Source organism: Stenella coeruleoalba, assembly GCF_951394435.1.
Source record: "Stenella coeruleoalba genome assembly, chromosome: 3".
Lineage (NCBI taxonomy): Eukaryota > Metazoa > Chordata > Mammalia > Artiodactyla > Delphinidae > Stenella > Stenella coeruleoalba.
In genome coordinates, this window is record NC_137148.1 from 126817512 (window position 1) to 126839966 (window position 22455).

A 22455-nucleotide genomic window follows, 5' to 3' on the forward strand; every position below is an offset into this window, starting at 1 on the left:
AACATTTTCAAGGTCAATTTCAATAGCATCAAAAATCTAGACAGGGCTTCCCTGGTGGCGCAGTGGTTGAGAGTCCGCCTGCCGATGCAGGGGACACGGGTTTGGGCCCCGGTCCAGGAAGATCCCACATGCCGCGGAGCGGCTGGGCCCGTGAGCCATGGCCGCTGAGCCTGCGCGTCCAGAGCCTGTGCTCTGCAACGGGAGAGGCCACAACAGTGAGAGGCCCGCGTACAGCAAAAAAAAAAAAAAAAAAAATCTAGATAACCTTCCCCAAAGAAGCTATACAAATGGCCAACATGCACATGAAAAGATGCTCAGAAAAATTAGTCATCAGGGAAATGCAAATCAAACCCATGATGAGATACCACTTTGCACTCACTAGGATGGCAATAATAATAATAGCAACAACAATGGAAACTAACAAGTGTTGGCAAGGATGTGGTGCAATTGGAACCCTTGTGCAATGATGTTGGAACTGAAAAGTGGTGCAGCCACTGTGGAAAACAGTTTGGTGGTTTCTCAGAAAGTTAAGCATAGAATTACCATGGGACCCAGCAGTTCTACTCCTAAGCGTACACCCAGGGGAACTGAAAGCAGGTGTTCAAGCAGGCGCTTGTCCTGGTGGCACTGGTTCATAGCCCAGGCATCCATCAGCTGATGAATGGATAAGAGAGTGTGGGGTGCCCAGGCAATGGGATATTATTCAGCCACAAGAAGGAATGGAATGATTTTAAAAATGGGGGGAGAAAAAGGAATGGAGTGCAAATGCACACTGCAGCATGGATGAGCCTTGGAAGTGTTATGCTGGGTGAAGGAAGCCAGATGCAGGGGTTGTATGATTCCACATACATGAGTGTCCGCAGTGGCACAGCCATGAGACTCAGAGCAGAGTGATAGTTGCTGGGGGGTTGGAAGGGGGAGGGTGGGGTTTGGGAGTGACTGCTTAGTGGGTATGGGGTTTGCCTTTAGGATGAGAGAGTTCTGGAAGTGGACAGTGGTGATGGTTGCAGGGCACTGTGAATGGAGTAAATGTCACTAATGGTAAATCTTATGTGTATTTTACCAAACTAAAAGATATATGTACATAAACTTTGCCATACCAACCCTACGAGGATGTTATTCTAATGATAAAATCATGAGTGTGGCCAAGATTTTACAAAATGAGGTTCACCGTGTAAGAATCACTGCTATTATAAACAATGGCAAAAGTTTGAAACTGCCGAAATGCCTAACCAGAGGGGCTCAGTTAAATGAGCAAAGGTACACACCGGAATGCTACGTAGTTACTAAAACTGTGCTACAGGAGTCTAATGACAAGATGTTAATACAGTTCAAAGTGAAAAAATCCATTTATCTCCTCCCCCCAAAGTGTGTGTGTGTGCATAGATATATATTCTAGGTAAATACACACAAAGGAAGTAAAAGGGATCTATATCAAAGGGGTAGCAGTGACTAGTTCTGGGTGGAATTATACACAATTTTAATTTTCTCAGTAATAAAAATATACTAATAAATACTTGCTAAGTATCTTGTGAACTATCAGGGACTGTTCTAGATTCCTTCATCTACCTATCTATCTATCTATCTATCTATCATCTATCTAACTAACTATAAATTAAATTGTTTGATTCTCATAAAGACCCTATGAACAAGGGTTAACTAACTTCTTCAAGGTTACACAGCTGGTAAATGGTGAAGCTGGGATTCAAACCCAGAGGCCATTTGCAGAGTCTGAGATCCAACCATTATGCTGTAAGATCTTTTTGTTTAATCCATACATTCTAAATTTTCTTTGATGAGCACATCACATGTAAAAGGAAAGAAAGTTACTTGAAAAAAATAATCAACCTAACCATAAATTGTAAGAGCCGTCATCATTGTGGGGAAGGAAAACAGATATTTTTACATTCTCCTATTTGTCAAGGTTTTCCAAATGTCCTGTAATGAATACAAATTGCTTTTAAAATGGAAAGGAAAAACACCTCTCAACTAAGGTAAAACAAAGGATGGGGTCAGATTTTACATGCCTGAAAGGACAAGTCGAAGGACGCTGCAAACTCCAGCCCTGAAGTGACCAACTGCTTATGGGCCAGAGCTGGGAGGGAGGGGACAGTGGGAGTCCCGTGTGAACTCAGCTGGTGGAACAGAAGGAGTCCGTTCCACACCCTCCCAAGTACATCTTGTCCTTACCTCTCAGGGCCTCCGCGTGCTCTCCCTCCAGGACTCTTCGCTGTTCATTCAGTTTCTCTCCAAGCTCTAGTTCCCTCTCCTTCTCCACCTGGGGGCGGAGGGTCCAGAGCAGGATGAGATTGAGTAGGTTCAGGGCAGCCTCACTTATTCACTCACCGACACTGGAGCCTTTTGGAGGTTGGTGATCAGAGTCCTACCCGCTGATCGGAGTGATGGGAAGGACATGTGCCCAGAGAGGGCACAAGGCCTCCAAGACATAGCAGGTGTGGCTGACTTTGCCCTCTTTAGGGCTTAGAAGGGGGTTCCCAGAGATTTACCAGGTGGAAAGGGATTTTGGAATCTTCTAATCCTGATGCCACTGAGGGCAGGAAGCCCTTTGTTACGTTAGTGTTTCCCCACCTTTTATTGCATAGAATGAATATAATGAATTATATGCCAGCAGTTACAAATATTTGTTCAACAGATAAAGGACTCTCTTCCCGGCAAAACAAGTAAGAGATACTCACACCAACAATAAGAACAAAAGATGGCCTCGCTCTGGGATTTAACATGGTCAGCAGAGCAGGAGGAAAAGAGAAGGGCTGGGCCTTACCTTCTGTGCCCATTTCTTCTTGTCCTCTTCGTGTTGCTGGAGAATTCTGGTGAGAGCCTTCTGGTGCTGCCCAGCCTCCTCAGATGCACAGAGATGGACAGTTGTGGCTATAGGTGAGGGAGGAAAAAACAATCACAGAGCAGAGGCTGGGACCAGGCCCAGCAGAGAGGGTGTAAGGGCTGGGGAGGCCTGTCTCCTCCTCAAGAATGGTCTCAGCTCGGGGGTCAACCTCCAGAGGCAGCTCCTTAAATCTCCCTGGCTTTGGAGACCCTCCTTCATAAAGTGCAGAAGCCAGGGGTCTCATTTTGCCCCTGGGATCTATAGCAGAGCCGGTAACTCACGGGACATGTTCAGCCCATAAAGGTGCTATTTGCTCTACCCCAGGGGTCCCCAACTGCCGGGATCTAATGCCCGATGATTGGAAACAGAGCTGATGTAATAATAATAGAAACAAAGTGCACAATAAAAGTAATGCACTTGAGTCATCTCAAAACCATCCCCCCTGCCCCCGTCATGCCCCAGTCCTTGGAAAAATTGTCTTCCACGAAAACGGTCCCTGGTACCAAAAAGGTTGGGGACGCTGCTCTACCCAATATCTAAATTAAAAACAAATAGTGGCTGATGCTTAATAACTGGCAGATTCTACTTAATACGACAGATTTCCAACTTATCTTGAAGAAGCCAAAGAAGTGGCGGTGTGTGCCTTAGTGTCGAAGCAGGAGCTGGGCGGAGGGGCAGCTGCCTTCCCCTCCGTCCAGGATGTGGCTCTGCCCTTTGCTCACAGAGGACGCGTGTAAGGGGCCACTTGGTCACACACGTTACCTGCTGGACCCTGTGTCTGAGTGTGTGACCCCTCACCTTCAGCATCCCCCGAAGCGGGGGGCAGGGAGGCTGCTGTGAACAGTGAGGAGACGCAAACAGGAAACCCCCAAACAGGCCTGGTGATGCCACTCTGAGTCCAACAGGCTCTGGGTCTCACCTAAGGCAGGGACCCACCCTCTCGGGGCTTCAATTAAATCAGGATAATGATAATGCCTACCTCATGGGGCTATTGAGATAGTTAAGTCAGAGAACAATGGCGATAAAAATAACAACAGCAGGTAAACAATAAAGAGCGCTTACCATGCTCAGAAACACGCCCAGCTCTGTCCCAAGTATCTCACAGGTATTACTCACTGAATCCTCACAACCACCCAGAGTGGTGGGCACTGTGATTATCCCCATGTCACGGATGAGGGAACTGAGGGACAAAGAAATCATGCAACCTGCGCAAGATTACCCAGTTCACAATCGGGATAAAGGACTGTGAACCTACACGATGTGATTCCACAGCAAACATTCTGAACTACCACCTTGTTCTACCAGCTTATGCATAACAAGCAGTAATTGTACAACAGCCAACACGTGGAAGCAACCTAAGTGTCCATCAACACATGAATGGATAAAGTAGATGCAGTATATACGTGTAAAGGAGTATTACTCAGCCATAAAAAAGGATGAAATTCTGCCATTTGCAACAACATGGATGGACCTAGAGGGTATTATGCTTAGTGCACTAAGTCAGAGAAAGGCCAATACTGTATGTTACCACTTATATGTAGAATCTAAAAAATACAACAAATGAATGAATTTTAAAAAGCACTAAGTGTAGTGCCAGGCATTTGGAGGTGATCAATAAGTACTCTTCATTGTTCACTAAATGTTCTCTAAATATTCCTCGGTGCTCATGACAAGCATTGGAGGCTAATACTAGCATTGTTAGCATTATTATAAATATAGTAGTAATAGGGACTTCCCTGGTGGCACAGTGGTTAAGAATCCTCCTGCCAATGCAGGGGACACGGGTTCGATCCCTGGTCCGGGAAGATCCCACATGCCACGGAGCAACAAAATCCGTGTGCGCCACAACTACTGAGCCTGTGCTCTCTAGAGCCTGTGAGCCACAACTACTGAGCCCACGTGCCACAACTACTGAAGCCTGCGCACCTAGAGCCCATGCTCTGAAACAAGAGAGGCCATTGCAATGAGAATCCAGCTCACTGCGACGAAGAGTAGCCCCTGCTCACTGCAACTAGAGAAAGCCCGTGAGCAGCAATGAAGACCCAACACAGCCATAAATAAATAAATAAATAAAAGGAAATGTAGTAGTAATATTACTACAGAACTTCATAGGCCAGGTTGGGTACAAGATATGACAAGAAATGTGAGGAAAGAGGCTGTGGTCAGTCCATCAGATAGGAAGTCTGAGCCCTGGGTCCTGGGCGGAGGCGGTGGTCATGATCAGCTCTCATAAATCATCTGGCTCGGGGTCCCAAACGTTGGTCAGCAGTACCAGACTGGCCCCAACTGGGGAGAAGCTTATTAAAAAGATTTATCATCCCTAACAATGCAGAGTCTTCAGCCCCGCTCCCAGAGATCCTTATTTAGTTGGTCTGTGGTGAGGCCCCAGAATCTGTACTTTTGAAAATCACCCACCCTAGGTAATTCTTATGTACATTCAGATTGGAGAACCTCTGAATTCTGACCCAGTTGCTTACCTGGTACTTGAACTTCATCTACAATATCCCTGACAGCCTCCAGGTGTTCATGAAACACTTTCAGAGATGGAGAGCTCATCCTATTATGAAGTACCCCTGATGATGTTAAACCAACAACCACATGAAAAATCCTTTGCGATTAAACTGAATTCTGCCAGCCTGTTTCTGCTACATTGAGGCCCTAGTACTGATCTCTGGGTCACTGAACAAACCTCATCTTTCTTCTCCATGAGGACACTTCAGTCACGTGGAGAGAACTGTTGTGTTTTATTGCAACATCCTCTGTTTCTTTAACTGTTCCTTCAAGACATGGTTTCCAGATTCCTCACCAGCCTCCTCTTTCTCCATTGTACTCTTTCCAATTGTTCTGGATTCCTCTGAAAATGTATTTTCCAGAAATAAACTCAGCACTCCAGGTGTGGTATGAATAGTCGGGAACAGGGAAGAACTATCACCTCCCTGATTTTAGACATGATACTCCTATTAATGTAACCTAAGTAAAATCTTGTGAGATAATTAAATAGCCATATCATGTCTGCTGATTATAAAGTAGGAAATCTCATAGATGTCAGGGAGGGCATTTACAGGGCTGCCTACTCACCTGTGTCACCATTGAGGGGACCCAGTTCCTGCAGCTCTGGTTTGGGAGGCTGATCTGGTCCTTGGCACCTCTGGAAGAGATGAGACAACAATGAGGATGAAGGAAGAAGGTAGGAGGTCAGTGTGAGGATGCTATGGTAAGATTCTTCTAAAGGCAAGACAGGAATTCCAGTCGTGCCAAACCCGGCTCTAGGCCCAGTTCACTTCGGCTTCCTTCCTCACCATACCGAGGCAGCACTCCCTCTGTGGGGAAAGGGTTCTCAGAGCAGAATTTCTCATCTTGGCCAGGGAAACCCTCCGCGGGGAGTTTGATGCTGGTTGGTCTCTCCTTAGATTCTTGTGATTTGGCTTGGCCACCAACCATGGGCCCCTCTCTGCCCTTATCTTCCTTCTCTAGGGACTTAGCCAGACCTTCTGCTATTACCCTCACCCCAGTTATGGCCTTTAGGTGTCCTAAAACTTCCTAACCCCCAGTTCAGAGACAATTCCCCTTCCCTCTCGGGGCTTGTGGCTACCACAACTTCCAGCCAACTTCCCTGTATTGAAAGCAGAGCATCAAAGTTCGAGCCATGTTTTACTATGCTTCTTCTCTGCTAGAAGGGCTGTTTCCCCAACTATAAGGAGACAGCAGTGCTTAACGTGACAGATGGGGGTGAGATACTGCAGCCAGGATGTACCAGGCACTATGCTGTCTTATCTATACTATCTCAGGTAATCTTTAGAAGGACCCTGGGAAATACGAATGCCCCCCAATTTAAAGATGACAAGGCTGAGGCAGGTGAGGAGCCCATCAAGGTAAAGCAGGGGACAACTAGCAGAGTCAAGGATTTGAGCCATACCTAGTGGGCACTTTAACCAACCTTGGCCAGTGTGGGTTGAATCTGATCATAGGAGAGAACTGAGGCAAAAGGGCCTTCTGTACCACAAGGCAGTGTCAGTGGCTCCCAGATTTCAGTTTTCATAAATAATATTTTGAAATAGGAGAATTGATATGGGTTGACAAGAAAGGCTGCTGACAAAAATTATTTGCAGACTATCACTATCATTTCATAAAACAGAAGACATTTTAACCTTCCAAAGTATATTAAGGAAAGCTCAAGATAGTTCTTCCAGGAAAGGTGAAGTAACATCTTACTCAACGTTACACACACATTCACACCTTTCATTTTCTCATTTCACCCCAGAGAGGTGAAAAGTTGGTCAAAGTCTGGCACTGGCCACTGGACCAGGATCTGGGGTAGAAAAAAAATTTAAGCTATTTTGTATACTTTTCAAAATGCTCTAGGATGTTAGCTAGACTTATTGTGATCATTTCACAATGTATATAAATATTGAATCCTTAGGCTGTACACCTGAAATTAATATGTTACTTCTCAACTATACCTTGAAAAAGTGTTCTGATTTAAAAAAAAAGATATTCTAGGCCCCATTTAATTTTTATTAATTAAAATTTATTTATTTTTGGCTGCGTTGGGTCTTCGTTGCTGCATGCGGGCTTTCTCTGGTTGTGGTGAGCGGGGGCTACTCTTTGTTGCAGTGTGCGGGCTTCTCATTGCAGTGGCTTCTCTTGTTGCAGAGCACGGGCTCTAGGTGTGCGGGCTTCAGTAGTTGTGGTGCATAGGCTTAGTTGCTCCACAGCATGTGGGATTTTCCCAGACCGGGGCTCAAACCCGTGACCCCTGCATTGGCAGGCGGATTCTTAACCACTGCGCCACCAGGTAAGTCCCTAGGCCCCATTTTCAAAATCACTTCAATAAGTCAGCCTGTGAAAAGGCTATGAAAGCATTCAATTGTGAATTATCATTGTAAAGGAAAAGCTTTACTTTTTTCTGTAATAATAGATTACTAAAATAAAAATTATTAACAATTTCCTGAACTTGAGAATGAATGAAATGCTGCTAGAAAGCATACTTCCAGTTGAGGAAGGAAGAGAAGGGAAGGCTTCTAGAACATTCTGCTCCTGCCCCACAGTGCCTGGCACAGGGCCTGGTGCTGCGTGAAATCCTGGCAAACTGAGCAAGGCACGGTGCTTCCCCCAGGCCCTGGTCCCCACATCTGCTCAGTGGCTGGCACGCCTGTCACCCTCCCTCCACCCACCCTGTGAAGTCTCCGCCCTCCTGCCCATGGGAGAGGGGACGCCTGGCCCAGGCACAAGCTGTCAACACAGGATTCTGGGGAAATGACAGGAGGCAGCCTCTCCACCCTGGGCCGGAGGAAGGAGGGAGATAAACACCAACGGTTGTCTTGTCCCTGTTGCCACCACTGGTTACGCAAATCTGGTCAACGTTTTTATGAGAGTGAGATTTCCAGAATTCCAGTCTTGGCTTTTCCACAAATTTGGACAAGTCTCCTTCCTCCTCCGGGCTCCCACTTCCTCCTTTGTGAAGTGGAGGTGAGGAGGTCTTAGTTTCACCCAACGACGCCCATGGCGTTCAAACTCTGAGTGTCTGATTTCAGATCCTCTCAACTGCACTGAGAGGCAAGGGTTATTACAAGGGAGGAAACTGGAGCTGGGGAGGTAAGACACTGTCTAACGGGACCTCGATGTCAAAATCAGCATAAGAACAAGGTCTCAGAACAGTAGAGACCAGAACAGTATGGTTAAGAACTGTGGGAGTCTAAAATCACCCAGATCTGGATTCAAATACTAAATCCAACACTGTGTGACCACATGGCCTCTCCAAGCCTTGGTTTCCTCAGGAGGTTATTTTAAGGATTAGATGAGATAAGGCACCTATAACGTCTGGCATATTCTAAGATCTCAAACATGGCATTATGACAGTTATCACGTGATGTTTGAAAAGCACGGCAAGAGCAAAGACGCACAGCGCTTTCCTAGATCTTCTGGGCTGCCACTGGCCTCAGGTTGCCTGAAAAAAGTTCATAAAGCTCATGAGAAACTGTCTTCTCCCAAATAACCACCACAGAAGGTGGAAAACTCTTCTCCACTAACAGCTTCCAGACCTTAGGCAGGACATGGCCTTGTGCTTGAGTCTCCAGATCCTGATGGTACCCCTGCCCCCAGGATAACTCCTTCAGAATGACATTCAACACTCATAATCTGTCCACACTCCACTGTTCTCCTCTCCATTTTCTTAATATTTAAATATTGGTAAACATCTTCTTCCAATTATAGTGGTAATAAATAATACATATTTATTCATTATTGGAATATTATACTTTCTTACATCTTACTTTTTCAAATATGAGCATTTACTACATGGCATTAAATATTCTGTAAATATATTAATTTTAATGACTTGAGTATGACATCCTTACAGGTGAATTTAATCATTTAATCAACAAACCACAGTTGAATGGTCTTTTAATCCATACAACCTCCACTGGTTTTAAATCATTAATATTACTCAATATCTAATTGAGTGTTTCATTTTCAAAATAGTTTGCAAGAATATGTTGACCACAAGGAATTTGCTTTTTAAAAAAAATAATGCCTTCATGTATCTCCTTCCACTCTCTAACATTTCTATGAAGCTCCCACTTTGAGTAGCTTTCTGATATTTGTGATCTAACTGTAAAATGTTATTCCCTCCCACATGTGAATAAACATAAATCCAGATGTGAAAAAAAATCCACATCTCTTTTTTTTCACATTGAGGGAAAAAAAGTTGAGGGCCTTCCCTGGTGGTCCAGTGGTTAAGACTCCGCGCTCCCAATGCAGGGAGCACAGGTTCGATCCCTGGTTGGGGAACTAAGATCCCACATGCCACGTGGCACAGCCAAAAAAAAAAAATCCACTGTTGAATATATACATTATTTCCATTTTTTAATTTCCAAATCATGCTTTAGAGAACATACTGATTTATAAAATTTTTCACACATCTAAAATTACTGGCTCTGCCTGTGCTCTGCAACAAGAGAAGTCACCATAATGAGAAGCCCGGGCACCGCAACGAAGAGTAGCCCCCGCTCGCCTCAACTAGAGAAAGTCCGCGTGCAGCAATGAAGACCCAACGCAGCCAAAAATAAATAAAATTAAAAAAAAAAAAGAAATATAAGATTAAAAAATAATAATAATAAAATAAAATTACTGGCTCTACTCTCCAGAAAGTTCTATCAATTAACTCACCCACTAATAACACACAGAAGGCCAGTTTCACTGCAACCTTGTCTACATGGACTAGTGTCTTTTTTTCTTTAATTAAAAAAATTTTTTTTCATGTTGACCAATTTGCTAGGCCAAAACCAAACCAAAACAACCTACTGTGCTCCTGGCCACAAGATGCACAACCGTGTGTTCAAGACCATCCCAGCATGACACATGGTCAATAATTTCTCAGGCCTCCAGGCCCCGCTCATATATTATTTCTACTTGGTCTCTCCCCAGGGCTGAGTTAGCTCCTGTCAGCGCTACGCTCCAGGGCCTGTTCAGACACCTATGTGAGTAGCTACCCAGTTACCTGTACTTTTGCTAGTCCAAGGGGCTCCCTGAGGACAGGGACCATTTTTGAAATCGACTTTGGATTTGCCCCAGTATCTGTTATGATGCCCAGAACAATATTTCTAGGAATTTCCAGGCCTAATAGAGGGTCTCCTGTATTAGAACCACCTGAAGTCCTTGCTTAACACAGCTCCCAGGCCCAGTTCTAGACCTACAGCATCCGAGGGTGGTGTGTGTGTGCTGGGAAGCTCTGATCTACCAACCCATCCAGGTGATTTTGAGGCTCGCCAAAGCCTGAGGACACACAGCCCAGAGCTGAGCGGGAATCGATAAGCAACTACTGCATGGAAAATTCCCACGGTGGGGCCTTGGCTACTTCCTCCTCAGAGGTCATGCAGCAGAGTTCACCCTGCAGTGGGAGAGGACAGGAGCTGGGAGGGGGCCACAAAAATTTTCCCTTCCAAAAGCAGAGTGAGGCAGGCCTCAGACTGGGAGGGGCATCCGGTCTGAGCTCTGGAAGAGGAATGGCAGCTTCCTGTGTCAATGGAAACTTGGGCGAAGAAAGCTATGAGGTGGCAGCTGGCTGCACGGGATAGAGGGAGAACCCAGGACTGGGAGAGAGGCCAGGACACCCAGGTTCCAGCTTCACTGTGTGACTTGAGGGAAGTGCTGTCCCCTCTCTAGACCTATCTGTGATGGGTCAGGGTTGGAACAGACGTTCTCCTCAGTCCTTCTGGGCTCCAGGGCAGCCCTTCAACTAAGAGGGCTGGAAACAGGGCCCCTCTATCTTGGTAACATGCACCGTTCTGGGGCCCAGCTCCTTGCTGTCAAGCAGACCAGAGCTCTGCTCTGGGGTCAACCAGAAGCAAACCTGGTCCGCGGTAGAACACGGCTCCGAAAGCAGACAGGGTCCAGGCAGAGCATGAGGACAGGGGCCAGAGCCATGAGGAAACCAGGTAAGCTCGGACTGGGCCTGGTGAGACCCTCTCGAATATGCTTGCATTTTGGAGGGTAAACTGACCGAATGGAAGGTGTGCAAGAGTAGCTGACAGGATGTGGTAGGAGATTCAAACCAAGTGACAGGAGGGACTGTTAACAATAGTTGATCAGCCTCGAGAATAGGCAAAAAACAAAAACAAAAAGAAAAAACTCTGGACTCCATCTTCAAACCTCTGCAGGACTGCCATGAGGTAGAAGCTGCTAGTGTGTAGTCCACAGCCTTGAAGGGCAAGATGGTGTCCAAGGACTAGAAGTTTCAAGTGCAATATGAAGAATCTCAGAACTGTCCCAAATAGAGAGAGGCTGCCTTATTGGAGGGTGGGGTGGTGGTAGTGAGCTCTCTGTCACTGGTAGCATACAAGAAGAGGCAAACTTCATTTTGCAGGTTGGACTGACTGAGTGATCTCAGAGGGCCCTCAACTCCAACCATCAATAATTCTATAAAATATCCCTGATGTTCAACAAGTAAAGACCTCTGGTAAGCATCAAGTGTTTAGCTAGTGCAGGCGGTACGTAAAACCCACCAACATTAACAGAGTCCCAGGGGGCTCTGTTGAGTATTATTCAGGTTGCAGTACTTTGGGGTGAATTTTCATAGTCTCATACTGAAGAGTCCAGGATAGACTCCTCACTTCCCTCAAATTCCGAGCCTCATCAGGAAAGAATGAGGAAGGCAGAAGCAACTTGGATAGAAACTTCCCAGCTATTCCTTCCCTTGGGAATCCCGCTAGGATGGAAGCCAAGCCCTGAGGCTGGCTCGGCCTTTCCTGAAGACACTTGGTCTAACCTTGCTTTAGGGACCATCACTCCACCTTCTTCATGGGCCTTTAGGCATTGTGTATTTCTGATTGAACGGTGTGATTTATGGCCTCATTAATCCTGCTTAGCTTCGAGAATTTAGTAATCAAAGGACCCTTAAGAGTTCACCAGCTCCTCTGCCATCCCCACAAACCACAGCCCTGGCTTCCCTTGGCCGCATAGTTCTGTCACACCCACCTTACTGTCACACCCAGTAAGCTGAGGAAGGCTTACTGGGACCCAGAAGACAGGGATGGAAGGGCCCCCGGAGACAGTTTATTCCAATCCTCACCTCCTATTTCCCGATGGAAAAACTGAGGCCCAGAGGGGAGGTGAGCAGTGCTTGTCAGAGGCCACAAAGCAGGGAGCAGAGCCCTAAAGGGAATCCAGACTCGAGGCGGAGCCCCTTCCGTGTCCTTCGTGCACGCGCCAGATTGATCCAAGTAGCCAAACGATTAGGGGATTCTGAGCCTCAAGGGACTCATGTCACAACCCTCTGCAGTATCAGAGCTGCTTTCCGGTGTCAGAACTCAGCGTGGGTGGGGCCCCTGGCACCACCACTGGTTTCGGGATCTGAACAACCACAGCAGAGCCCATTGGCTGAGGGTAGAGGCAGGAAGGAGGTGGCGGCGGAGGCCTGTGGAGGCGGAGGCCCAAGGGGCCCCTCCAGGACTTCGGGTGGGGGAGAGGCAAGACCAAAATATTCAGGGCTGTTGAGAAATGTTAGCGTTCACACCCAATCTACAGAGCCTCGGATGTAAGAACACCATAACCACAGGCCTCAGCTTCCCCATCTCTAAGATGGGCAGAAGTATTTTGCCAAAGCAATGCCTGAATGTGATTTCACTTTCACGCGGCCAGGGACGCCAAAGATTTACTTCAACTTGTTCATTTTACACATGACGGCGTCAGCATCAGCCAGTGCCTGCCTGGGGACATACCGACGTGACCACGCAACCGAATGAAAGGTAGGAGCACCAGCCAGTACCTCTCAGCTGTGTCAGGAGGCCCCGCCTATTCTCTGAATACCTGCAATGCCCCTAGAACACCCCAAGTCAGGGGCGGATGTGGCCTCCATCCCTCCCATCTGACCAGCTGACGAAAGAGATCTCAGGGGAGGACAGAACCACTTCCCTCCCACGCACCTGCTGAGCCCACCCATGGCAGACAGTGAGCGCAGGGCCCAACGCCTCATTCACAGATGGAGGGGCTGAGGCCTAGGAAAGGGTTTCTAGTATACCACATCCCCTTCCTTCCTCCCGAGAGCCCACCTTTTCCTGTCCCGTATCAGCCTCCCAGGGGGTCTGCCAGCTCTGCTCGCCTGAGAGCGCCTGGAGCTGGCAGGAGCACTCGGTACCATCTCCAGCATTTGGGTCAGTCCGCCAGGCAGAAGGACCCTGAAGGAGTGGGACAGAAAACGGTGTCAGTGGCCACAGCGGGGGAAGGGACGGGCTGAGGGCATAGATACACAGCTGGATATCCACCTGTCTCAGCAACCCAATGGCAAACTCCCCAGTTGGAGTCCAGAGTCAGGCCCCTGACTTGCTACTTGCATGCTGTGTGACCTTGGGGAAGCACCCTCCCCTCTCTGGGCTTCTGTTTCGTCCTCTCTCTGGCATGGAGTTGGGCAATGGGATACATCAGGGTCCTTCTGGTTTTGGTATGCTGTGGGTTGAAAACAAGGGGCAGAGTGAGGTCACCCTGACACCTCATCCCCTATCAGTCCTGTCACGCTCGCTGGCTCCAGGCACGGCGGAGCTGACAGTTGGACACACTCAGCTGTCAGCCCCTGCATGGAGAGGGCTTCTCTGCAGGACAAGGAAGGAGGGGCCCTTGCTCAGGAGGGTCTGGGGGATGTCCTGAACCCTTCATACCACCCTCTGTTCTTGAGCAGCTCCTGTGGAGAGAATGTAAAAGGGGGCGCTGCAGTGCCTGGAGCAGATGACAGAGCCCAGCAGCCACCTCGCAAGGTACACGCGGCAAGCACCCCCACCCTGCCGTAGCACGGCCTGCAGAGACCGGCACCCGTTAGCGAGGACAGTGGCTCCTCCAGGGTGCTCAGGGCGGGGTCACTTGTAACAGGGAAACGCTGGAAACCAGGCTTATATCCACAGCGGGGCACCAGCTCAATACACTAAGGTATATAACACTAGGCAGTGCCACTCATATGTTTAAAAAAACCAAGTAGGAATTTACCAACAAGAGTGGAAAGCCATTTGGTAGAATATGAATAGGCAAAATAAGCTATTTCTACTGTACGTAAATGCACAGGAAAAACTACCTAGAAAAGCGCACACTGATGGCAGTCAGTCATCATCCCTAGAGAAAGGACTAGAATTATTGCAGTCAAGGAGGGGAAGCTTCTGTTTTGCCTAAATTCTTAGAATTTTTCAAACAATAGTGTACTCACATTTGACTTGCGTACAATGAACAACAACAGGCAGAATAAATACCTCTCTTGGAACCTAAAAGCAGCCATGGCGATCATTTTACTGGTGGGGAGATCAAGGCCCGGGGGACAGAACCAGCTGAGATCACACAGCAAGCTAGTGACAGAGGCAGGAGTGGGACCCACTCCTGACCCCCGGCCCAGTGCGCTTTCCTCTGCAGATGCTGCAGCTGGTGTCCAACAGCATTTGGGCCTTGTCCAAGCACCTCCTTGTTTGCAGTGCTCCCTACCTTTCTGCCAAGCCATGGTTCCAAAGGGGAGGCACTGGGCTCTTCCTGCCCATTTCTACTGGTGGCAGGGTGGGGGAGGGGTGAGAGAGGGTGGGGAGTAATTAACCTTAAAATATATGTTTCCTAGGGCGTTGGTGACTTAAAACAACAGACATTTATTCTCTTCCAGTTCTGAAGGCTAGAAGTCCCAAACCGAGGTATCGGGTGGGTTGGGTCCTGCTGGAGGCTCTGAGGGAGCTTCTGTTCCATCCCTCTCTCCTAGCTTCCAGTGCTTGTCAGCAATCCTTGGCGTTCCTGGGCTTGTAGCTGCATCACTCCAATCTCTGCTTCTGTCATCACACGGCCTTCTCCCCGTGTATCTGTGTCCAAAGTTCCCTCTTCTTACAAGGACACCAGTCCTTGGATTAGGGCCCACCATCATCCAGTATGACCTCATCTCGACTGATTACATTGGCAAAAACCCTGTTTCAAATAAGGTCATGCTCATAGGTTCTGGGTGTACATGAGTTTGGGTAGGGACACTAATCAACCCATTAAAGGGACTTCCCTGGCGGTCCAGTGGTTAAGACTCCGTGCTTCCACGGTAGGGGGTACGGGTTTGATCCCTGGTCAGGGGACTATGATCCCGCGGGCCACGTGGCACGGCCACAAATAAACAAACATAAAAAAAATCCATTACACATAACTTGTCTGATGTCAGAGCTGTTTTCTCAAGGAGAGGGCAGGGGGTAGGGTTGCACGGGGTGGTGGAGAAATGACAAGGTTCGTTGTACACTCTGAAAAAGAACTTCACTGCTGGGGAGGAAGGAAAACTGGAAGTAGGTCAGTTTGTACATCATGTATCTGGGGGGAAAGCATGGGTGTGGGATGGATGTATTGTGAGGCATTTGGCCTAGATGTTCTGGAAGATTCAGATTTGAAAATAAAGTGACACAAGATAAATGATTTTTAAGGATTCACATTTACTTGGTGAGAAGTCGATGGCTTGTCTTCGGGTGATGGATAGATTTAGATCTATCTATGCTAAAGATAGGTGGAATTTCTCATTTTCTCTCTCTCCTTCTCTCTGCCTGGGGCGGGGCCCTGGGAGCTCCCCCTGCACCCACCTGCAGGTCCTGCTCCCTTCCTGGCCCAGTCCCTGGTCGATCAGTCATCCGGGGTGGCTCACAGTGCTCTGAGGGTGGAGGACACTGAGAGGACAAAGTGCAGGCCTTGAGGAGGGAAACCCAAGTGCACCCCGAGATGTCAGAGCCAGGACTCAGGCCATCCATCAGACTCTTCCTTTTATGGGGGCTACCCAACTTTTTCCAAGTTTGGTTTTTGAACATGAATGCTCATGAATGTTACACTGAGGTCTCTTGGAACTCTTTTTCAGGTAGATTTCAGACCTTTGCTTACTAGTCAACCTATGAACACTGAGATGTCTAGTGGCAGCCCCTCCTACCAGGAGTGTCACCATCTTGACTTATATGGCATCCTGTTTCCGGATGAACAATTTGAAGTTTTATCTTTTCGGCCCTTTTTATAATAAAAAAACACACGTGATGACATGAAGCATGGGCCCCAAACTCAACACCCAACTGAGGCAGCAGTGGAAGTCCTGAGGTGCCTGGGGGCATCTCAGGCTCTCAGGGACCTATGCTAGCTGATTGGGAATTCAGCTACAAAGGAACAGAATTAAAAAACATGTACATGTGCAGAAAGTGTGTTACCAAAGGTTGTGTGTCCAAGGCAAGGATTTATTAGGAATTATTCTGATGGGTTTCAGGGCACAGGGCACAGATGTCTCTTTATAACATAGAAATCTGGCACTGAACCTCACAAGGTTGTCAGAGGTCATATATATGGAAGCCTGTATTGACTTTAACTAGGATGATTTTTCCGGTGTGGGGGGGCATCATTTGGGGGGTTGGGCAAAGCTCAGAGGCCACATACACAGCAACGTCCCCACAATGTTTGGGACAGAGGACTCAGTGCCAGGGAAAGGCAGTTTCCTTTCGTAGACCCTCTGTCCCACCCTCAGCAAAGCAAGTTCAAAGGTCAGATTTGCCCTGCTCCTACCGACCAGGTGTCCGGGGCCCTGCCTCTTGTGTACCCCATTCACCCTGACACAAGTGTCTGGCCCCCATTCACCTTCAAAACCCAGCCAAGATGACATCTCTCCCTGGAGGCCCTCCCTCCCCCAACCTCTCCCCTCTGACAAAAAGGCACAGTCTCCCGGCTTAGGAGGAAAACACAAGGGTGGGTAGGAGTGGGGAGTGTAAATGACCAAGTGTCCAAACTGGTTAAATAAGCCACAGAACATCCACGGAACATTAGGTGGCCATTAAAAATCACATTTCCGCGGACCATTTAACATGGGAGAACGCCCCCAACAAAATATTAAGTAACTAGAATATAATCATTTAAGATATATTCCCAGGGACTTCCCTGGCAGTCCAGTGGTTAAGAATCCACCTTCCAATGCAGGGGATGCGGGTTCGATCCCTGGTCGGGGAACTAAGATCCCACACGCCGCGGGGTCACGCTACAACTACAGAGCCCACGAGCTCAGGAGCCCTCGCACCACAACTAGAGAGAAGCCCACACGCTGCAACCAAAACCCGACGCAGCCAAAAAACAAATGCATAAATATATATCAAATAATAAATAAGATAAAATATTTCCCCAATTCTGCAAAAATAGTCACATTCACATATATCATACATGGAGGAAAACAGTAGAAAGAATGCCACTGAAATGTACACAGAGGCTACCTCTTCATGGTGAGATTAAAAACGACTTTAAAACTTCTTTATACTTTTCCAAATTCTGAAATTTTGCCTCAAACATTATAGTCATCACAATAATGAGATGTCTTGAGTGGAATCCTAAGTGCTTTCTCGTCCGAGGCTTGCGTCCCCTCTTCTATTTTTGCCACAATCGCAGCTGACCTCTGCTTGAACTACTCCAGGATGGGGAACTCACTACCCTTCTTCCTGGTGAGAAGTAGAATCTGGCTCCCTGGAGCGTCCCCTCATTGGCCACAACTCTCCCTCCTGAAACCAGAGAACAAGGCCGTGCCCTGTGCCCGTGCCTCTTGACAACACTTCAGAGGTTGGAAGGCAGTGGCCAGGCTCCAGGCTTCATCTTCCTAACCCAACAGCCTGCCAAGAACGTTAACGTCCCCCTGTCTTCCGCAACCCTGTTTGCTTTCCTTGGGTACAATCCAGGCGGTGATGTTCTCACCCACATTCTGTCTTATCGAGGGTGTGCCACGTACCAGTTGGTGTATCAGGGGCTCTACTACATGCATTCTTTCATCTAATCTTAGAACCCTATGACTCAGGAGCTAACATCACACGTATTTTACAGATGAGGAAACTGAGGCACGGAAAAGCCAAGTCCCTTCCACGGTCACTTAATGGATCCATGACGGAGCCAGGACTGAAGTGGCACCTGGCCCAGAGTCGGACAGCTGAGTTAATAAATGAATATGTGGACCCAGTTGTAAAGCCCATGTCCTTAGTGTCTATGGTTTTGTTTCAGAATTAGCTGTGCCCGTGCCAGGCTCTCCCATGGTGTTCACTTCTGCATCTCTGCATCTCTGCCTCTCACCTGGCCTGCTACAATGGAAACCCTCCTGAAGGGCTACTGACCACAGAGAACCTGTTGCGCGAGGCATGTCTCCGGGAGCAGTGCTGAGCCAGGGTCTCTGATGCGCTGCTCAGAGCTGTGGCGCCAGAGCTGAAGCCCTGGGGGCACCAGGCACACATACAGGGGACTGACCATGAGGCACTAGCTGTCCCTCCCCACCTTGGGCCCAGACGGGTAACCTGTTGGGGATGGAAGGCCCCTGCGTACTCTCCATGCCACTCCTACAGGCAAGTCCGTGGGCTTGCTTCCTCGGCCCTTCCCCTTTACGTCCGGCCTTCTCCCAAATCCTCCCAGGGATGTGGCCACATCAGCCACAGTCTCTGCCAGAAAGGGTTTCGGAAGGACCACACACTGCAGGTGGTTCTTCGGTAGCCACATCCAGCCTGCTAGGCATCCTCACTCATTTTTTCACCAGGATTTCAACTTTCCCCAGAAGTCCCCGTAACAGCCCCAGGTCAGGCCTCTCCGTGGGATCTAGGACGGCTGGTCAGCTAAGGCCACCAGGCACTGTTGACCACAGGACTCAGCAAGCCCTCAGGGCCTGGCCCCTGGAGGGACCTTGAGAAGTCCTAGTGGTCAAGCCCGTCCCTAGCCAGCGAAGTCCCCGCTGAGAGCGCCGGCCTCATTCCTCACAGCTGGCCACGCCCACTCTCCACAACCAGCGCTGTCACTCTGCTTCTCGGGCTCAGCCGCTGCTCAGACTGACCTTTGTACCAAGCCTTCAACACTCAGCCACGGCGTGCTCAGCCCTCATCCAAGACGCCTTCCTGCGTCTCTCAAAGCTGGATGAGATACTCCTGCTGCACCCTGGGCTAACCCCTAGTCTGGCTCTCCTGTGGCCCTCATTCACTCACTCAAATATTTATGTAGCACCTGCTCTGGGCTCTGTGCGGGGCAGTGGGCACTAGCCGGGGAAGGCAGAAAACCAGGCCCCACTGCAAAGCTTGGCCACCAGCTGGCTATGGGACATCACTCCTCCCTTGAACCTCGGTCTCCTCCCCTATAAAGTGGGGAAGATTCGGCAGCTCAACCTGGCTTCCAGGCTGCCGTGAGGTCGGCAGGATGTGAAAGTACTCTGTCAACTGCCACTCAGGGTGAGTCACTGTTGTCGTGACCTGAGCCTCCTGCGGTCTGAGCTCATTTTTGTACATCCCATCCTCAGAGGCCCCCTCCCCCCCAGGGGGCTGAGAGCCTACTGGGGATGAGCTTGGAAGCTCACGCCTTCTAGGGGTTGGCACTTGGATGAGAAACTGGGCAGGAGCACAGCACAAAGGGATGGAAACGGGTGTGAACTTTAAACAAAATCAGCTTATAAATCCTGCCACTCAGGGGCAGGGGCCTGGCACTGCTGGGGCAGGAAGAAAAGCCAGGCTGCTCTGAGGCAACAGGGTAAAGGCTTTAAATGCCAAAGGGCTTTGGAATCAACAAGAAGCCACTGGAAGCACCGGGTAGGGGAAGAGACAAAGAACGCTGGGCTAGGGGACTGGACACCTGGGCTCTACTCTAAGTTGCTCTGTGACCTCAGTCAAGACCCTTCCTTCTCCAGGCTTTAATCTCCCATCTGGATGTTGGGTGCATCAGCCCAGGTGGTACCCAAGGCCCTTTCCCACAGGGATAGTCTCTGCTGACTTCCCTTGCCCTTCACAGCTTGAGACAGGGGGTCCAGTTCAGGCTGTGCCAGGGACAGACAGGGACAGCTGGCGAGGCTTTCAGAAAGGCCACGAGGCCGGGGAACCCATGCTCACTGTGGCCTCCTCTTCTGGACTATGGAATAGTCAAGGCCTGGAACAGGGCTCCTCCTCCAGTCTCCTCCCACCACTGTGTAGATGGAATTCACCCTTGGCCCACTTTGCAGACTGAGAGAGCAGAGAACACCGGTGCAGAGAACACAGATTCTCAGACTCTTAGAAATCATCCTGCTCATCGCCCTCCCTCTCCATATAGAGGGAGAAACTGAGGCCCAGAGAGTACTAATGGCTTACTTGGGGTCACACAGGATGCTCGTGGCAGAGCTAGGATTAACACTGCGGATCATGCCCACCTATCACAAGTTTGTTCTAAGTCTCAAGCCAGGCTCAGGTTTATGTGCGCATCATCCCGTCAGCCAGCCTCTGCTTCCACTGATGGAGGCAAGCCTCAGTTTCCCTGTTGGAGCCAGGGAAGACAGGAGGGTTTCTGGGTCAGAGCTCGGTGAGGTTTTTTGAACTGGGAAGAAAGGAAGAGCAAGGAAAGCGGAGGAGGCACTGTACTTGGGACAGAAACTCTTCTCCCTGGACTAGGCACAGGGCAGGAAATAGAATCACCCAGGTTGGGGACAGTCCTGCATTCTCAATAAGTAGAAAAGCTTGTGCTCAAGCACAGGCAACGCAGCAGACACTCAAGTTCAATGAAAAATGACTAAATAGTGTCACAGGGTGTGTGTGTGTTGGGGGGGGGGGGGGGCTCTTGAGGTCTCAGGGGACTGATCATCAAGTTTATAGGACCACCTATTCCCACCTGGCTGGAGGGCAGGCAGTCGTAGGAAAAAGGCTCAGGACTTGAGGGTCCTCCCTTCCCTCTCTGTGCCTCAGGGTGTCCTCTGGTTCCAGACTCTGAACCTTCTGGGCTTGTCAGAACCCAAGGGGCAGCTGGTCCCACTGCAAGAAACCCGAGTAGAGTCTCCTGGGCCCTGCCCCAGCTCGGAGGCCCCTTGGGGGAGGGACAGGAAGGGAGGGAAGGGGAGCAGAAGGCGGTAAATCTCCCCCCTCGTTGGCCCCTCCCAGCTACCCTTAGGACAGCCCACATGCACCGGCTCCGGGGCCTGAAAAGGCTCTATACCAGCACTTCTCAAACTTGTAATCACCTGGGCATCTTGTTAAAAGGTTCTATTTTAGTAAGTCTGGGGCACAGCCAGAGATTCTGCATTTCTAACAGGTCCCAGGTGATGCCGATGATGTAAAGCCGTGGACCACTCTGCGTCCGAGTAGCGGCCCTAGAGATAATCTGCCTCTTAAAGGTGGGAAAACCCAAGGCCCAGAGAGGTCGAGTCACATGTCCACGGCCACACAGCGAGCAGCCCCAGACCGAAGGAAAAGGCACCTGCCATAGGCACTAGACATTTCCCCAGCCCGCCAGCCGGAATCAGCTGCCCTTCCCGGGCCCTGGGGCCGTGTTTGTAAACTCGGCTGCCCCGCGCGGCTGAGCCCAGGGCCGTGAGGGAAAGAGCGCCGCCCGGCCGAGTCTTCCCCGCCTCCGTCCGCGCCGGTCTCTAGCTGTTCTGCGTCCGGCATCCCCGGCCGACCCGAGGGAACCCGGGGCACCGAGGGTCCCCTGAGGCGGAGTGGTTCCGCACCCTCCTTCCCCTCCGAAGACAAACTTCTCCGCCGGCGCCCTTTACCTTTTTGGGGGGTTTGCAGCAGCTCAGCCTGCTGTCTCCGCAGCCCATCCTCCTCGGGGGACTCCCGGACGCCGCCTCCCAACTCCGTGGCCCCCAGAGGACCCTGCCGTTCTGGCCCCGCTGCCGGCTCCGCGCCCGCCGGCCGGGGCTGCCGGCGAGACCCTGAGACTGAACCTGGAAGCGCAGACTTGAGCAGGAGCTAGGACGGCCGCGCGCCGTAAATACTCGAAAATCAGGGCCTCAGCGAAGCCGGCTGGGCGCGCGGAGCCGCCGCCTGAGCAGGTGACCAGAATCCTTGTAAATGATAGAAAACTCGGGCCAGGGCCGAAAAGATCCCTACGATCAATGGATTCCTTTCCAGGCCCGCAGCAGAGAAAAGGCCAGGAAAAAAAAAATTAAAACAATTATTTAGTAAACGCAACAGCTGCCATTTATTGAGTTGTCTCTGTCCCGGCTTCTCTGCACATATTATTTCGATTTCTTGCAATCTCCTTGCAACAAAGGTATTAGTGCCTCCATTTTACAGGTGAGGAAAATCAGGCTCCGATATGTGATTTGCCTAAGCTCACAAAGCTAGTAAGTATCAGAGCCCAGATAAAAATCCAGTTCTAACTCCAGAACCTAAGCTTCCAACCATTTCCCTACA

The 22455-nt window shown here is 49.5% G+C and overlaps 1 protein-coding gene across 2 annotated transcripts in view; it reads right to left on the reverse strand.

Moving 5' to 3' along the window:
- CCDC69 (coiled-coil domain containing 69) overlaps positions 1–21984 on the reverse strand; it is a 35337-nt gene extending 13353 nt beyond the window's left edge. For both annotated transcript variants that reach the window (XM_079915347.1, XM_079915346.1), the window contains exons 1-4: positions 21810–21984; positions 5921–5990; positions 2783–2889; positions 2191–2278 (exon numbers count right to left, since the gene is read on the reverse strand). In XM_079915347.1, the coding sequence (XP_079771473.1) occupies positions 2191–2278; positions 2783–2889; positions 5921–5990; positions 21810–21857 (313 nt within the window). In that variant the 5' untranslated portion in view covers positions 21858–21984. The remainder of the gene's footprint in view (positions 1–2190; positions 2279–2782; positions 2890–5920; positions 5991–21809) is intronic.
- Between the last annotated feature and the right edge of the window lie 471 nt (positions 21985–22455).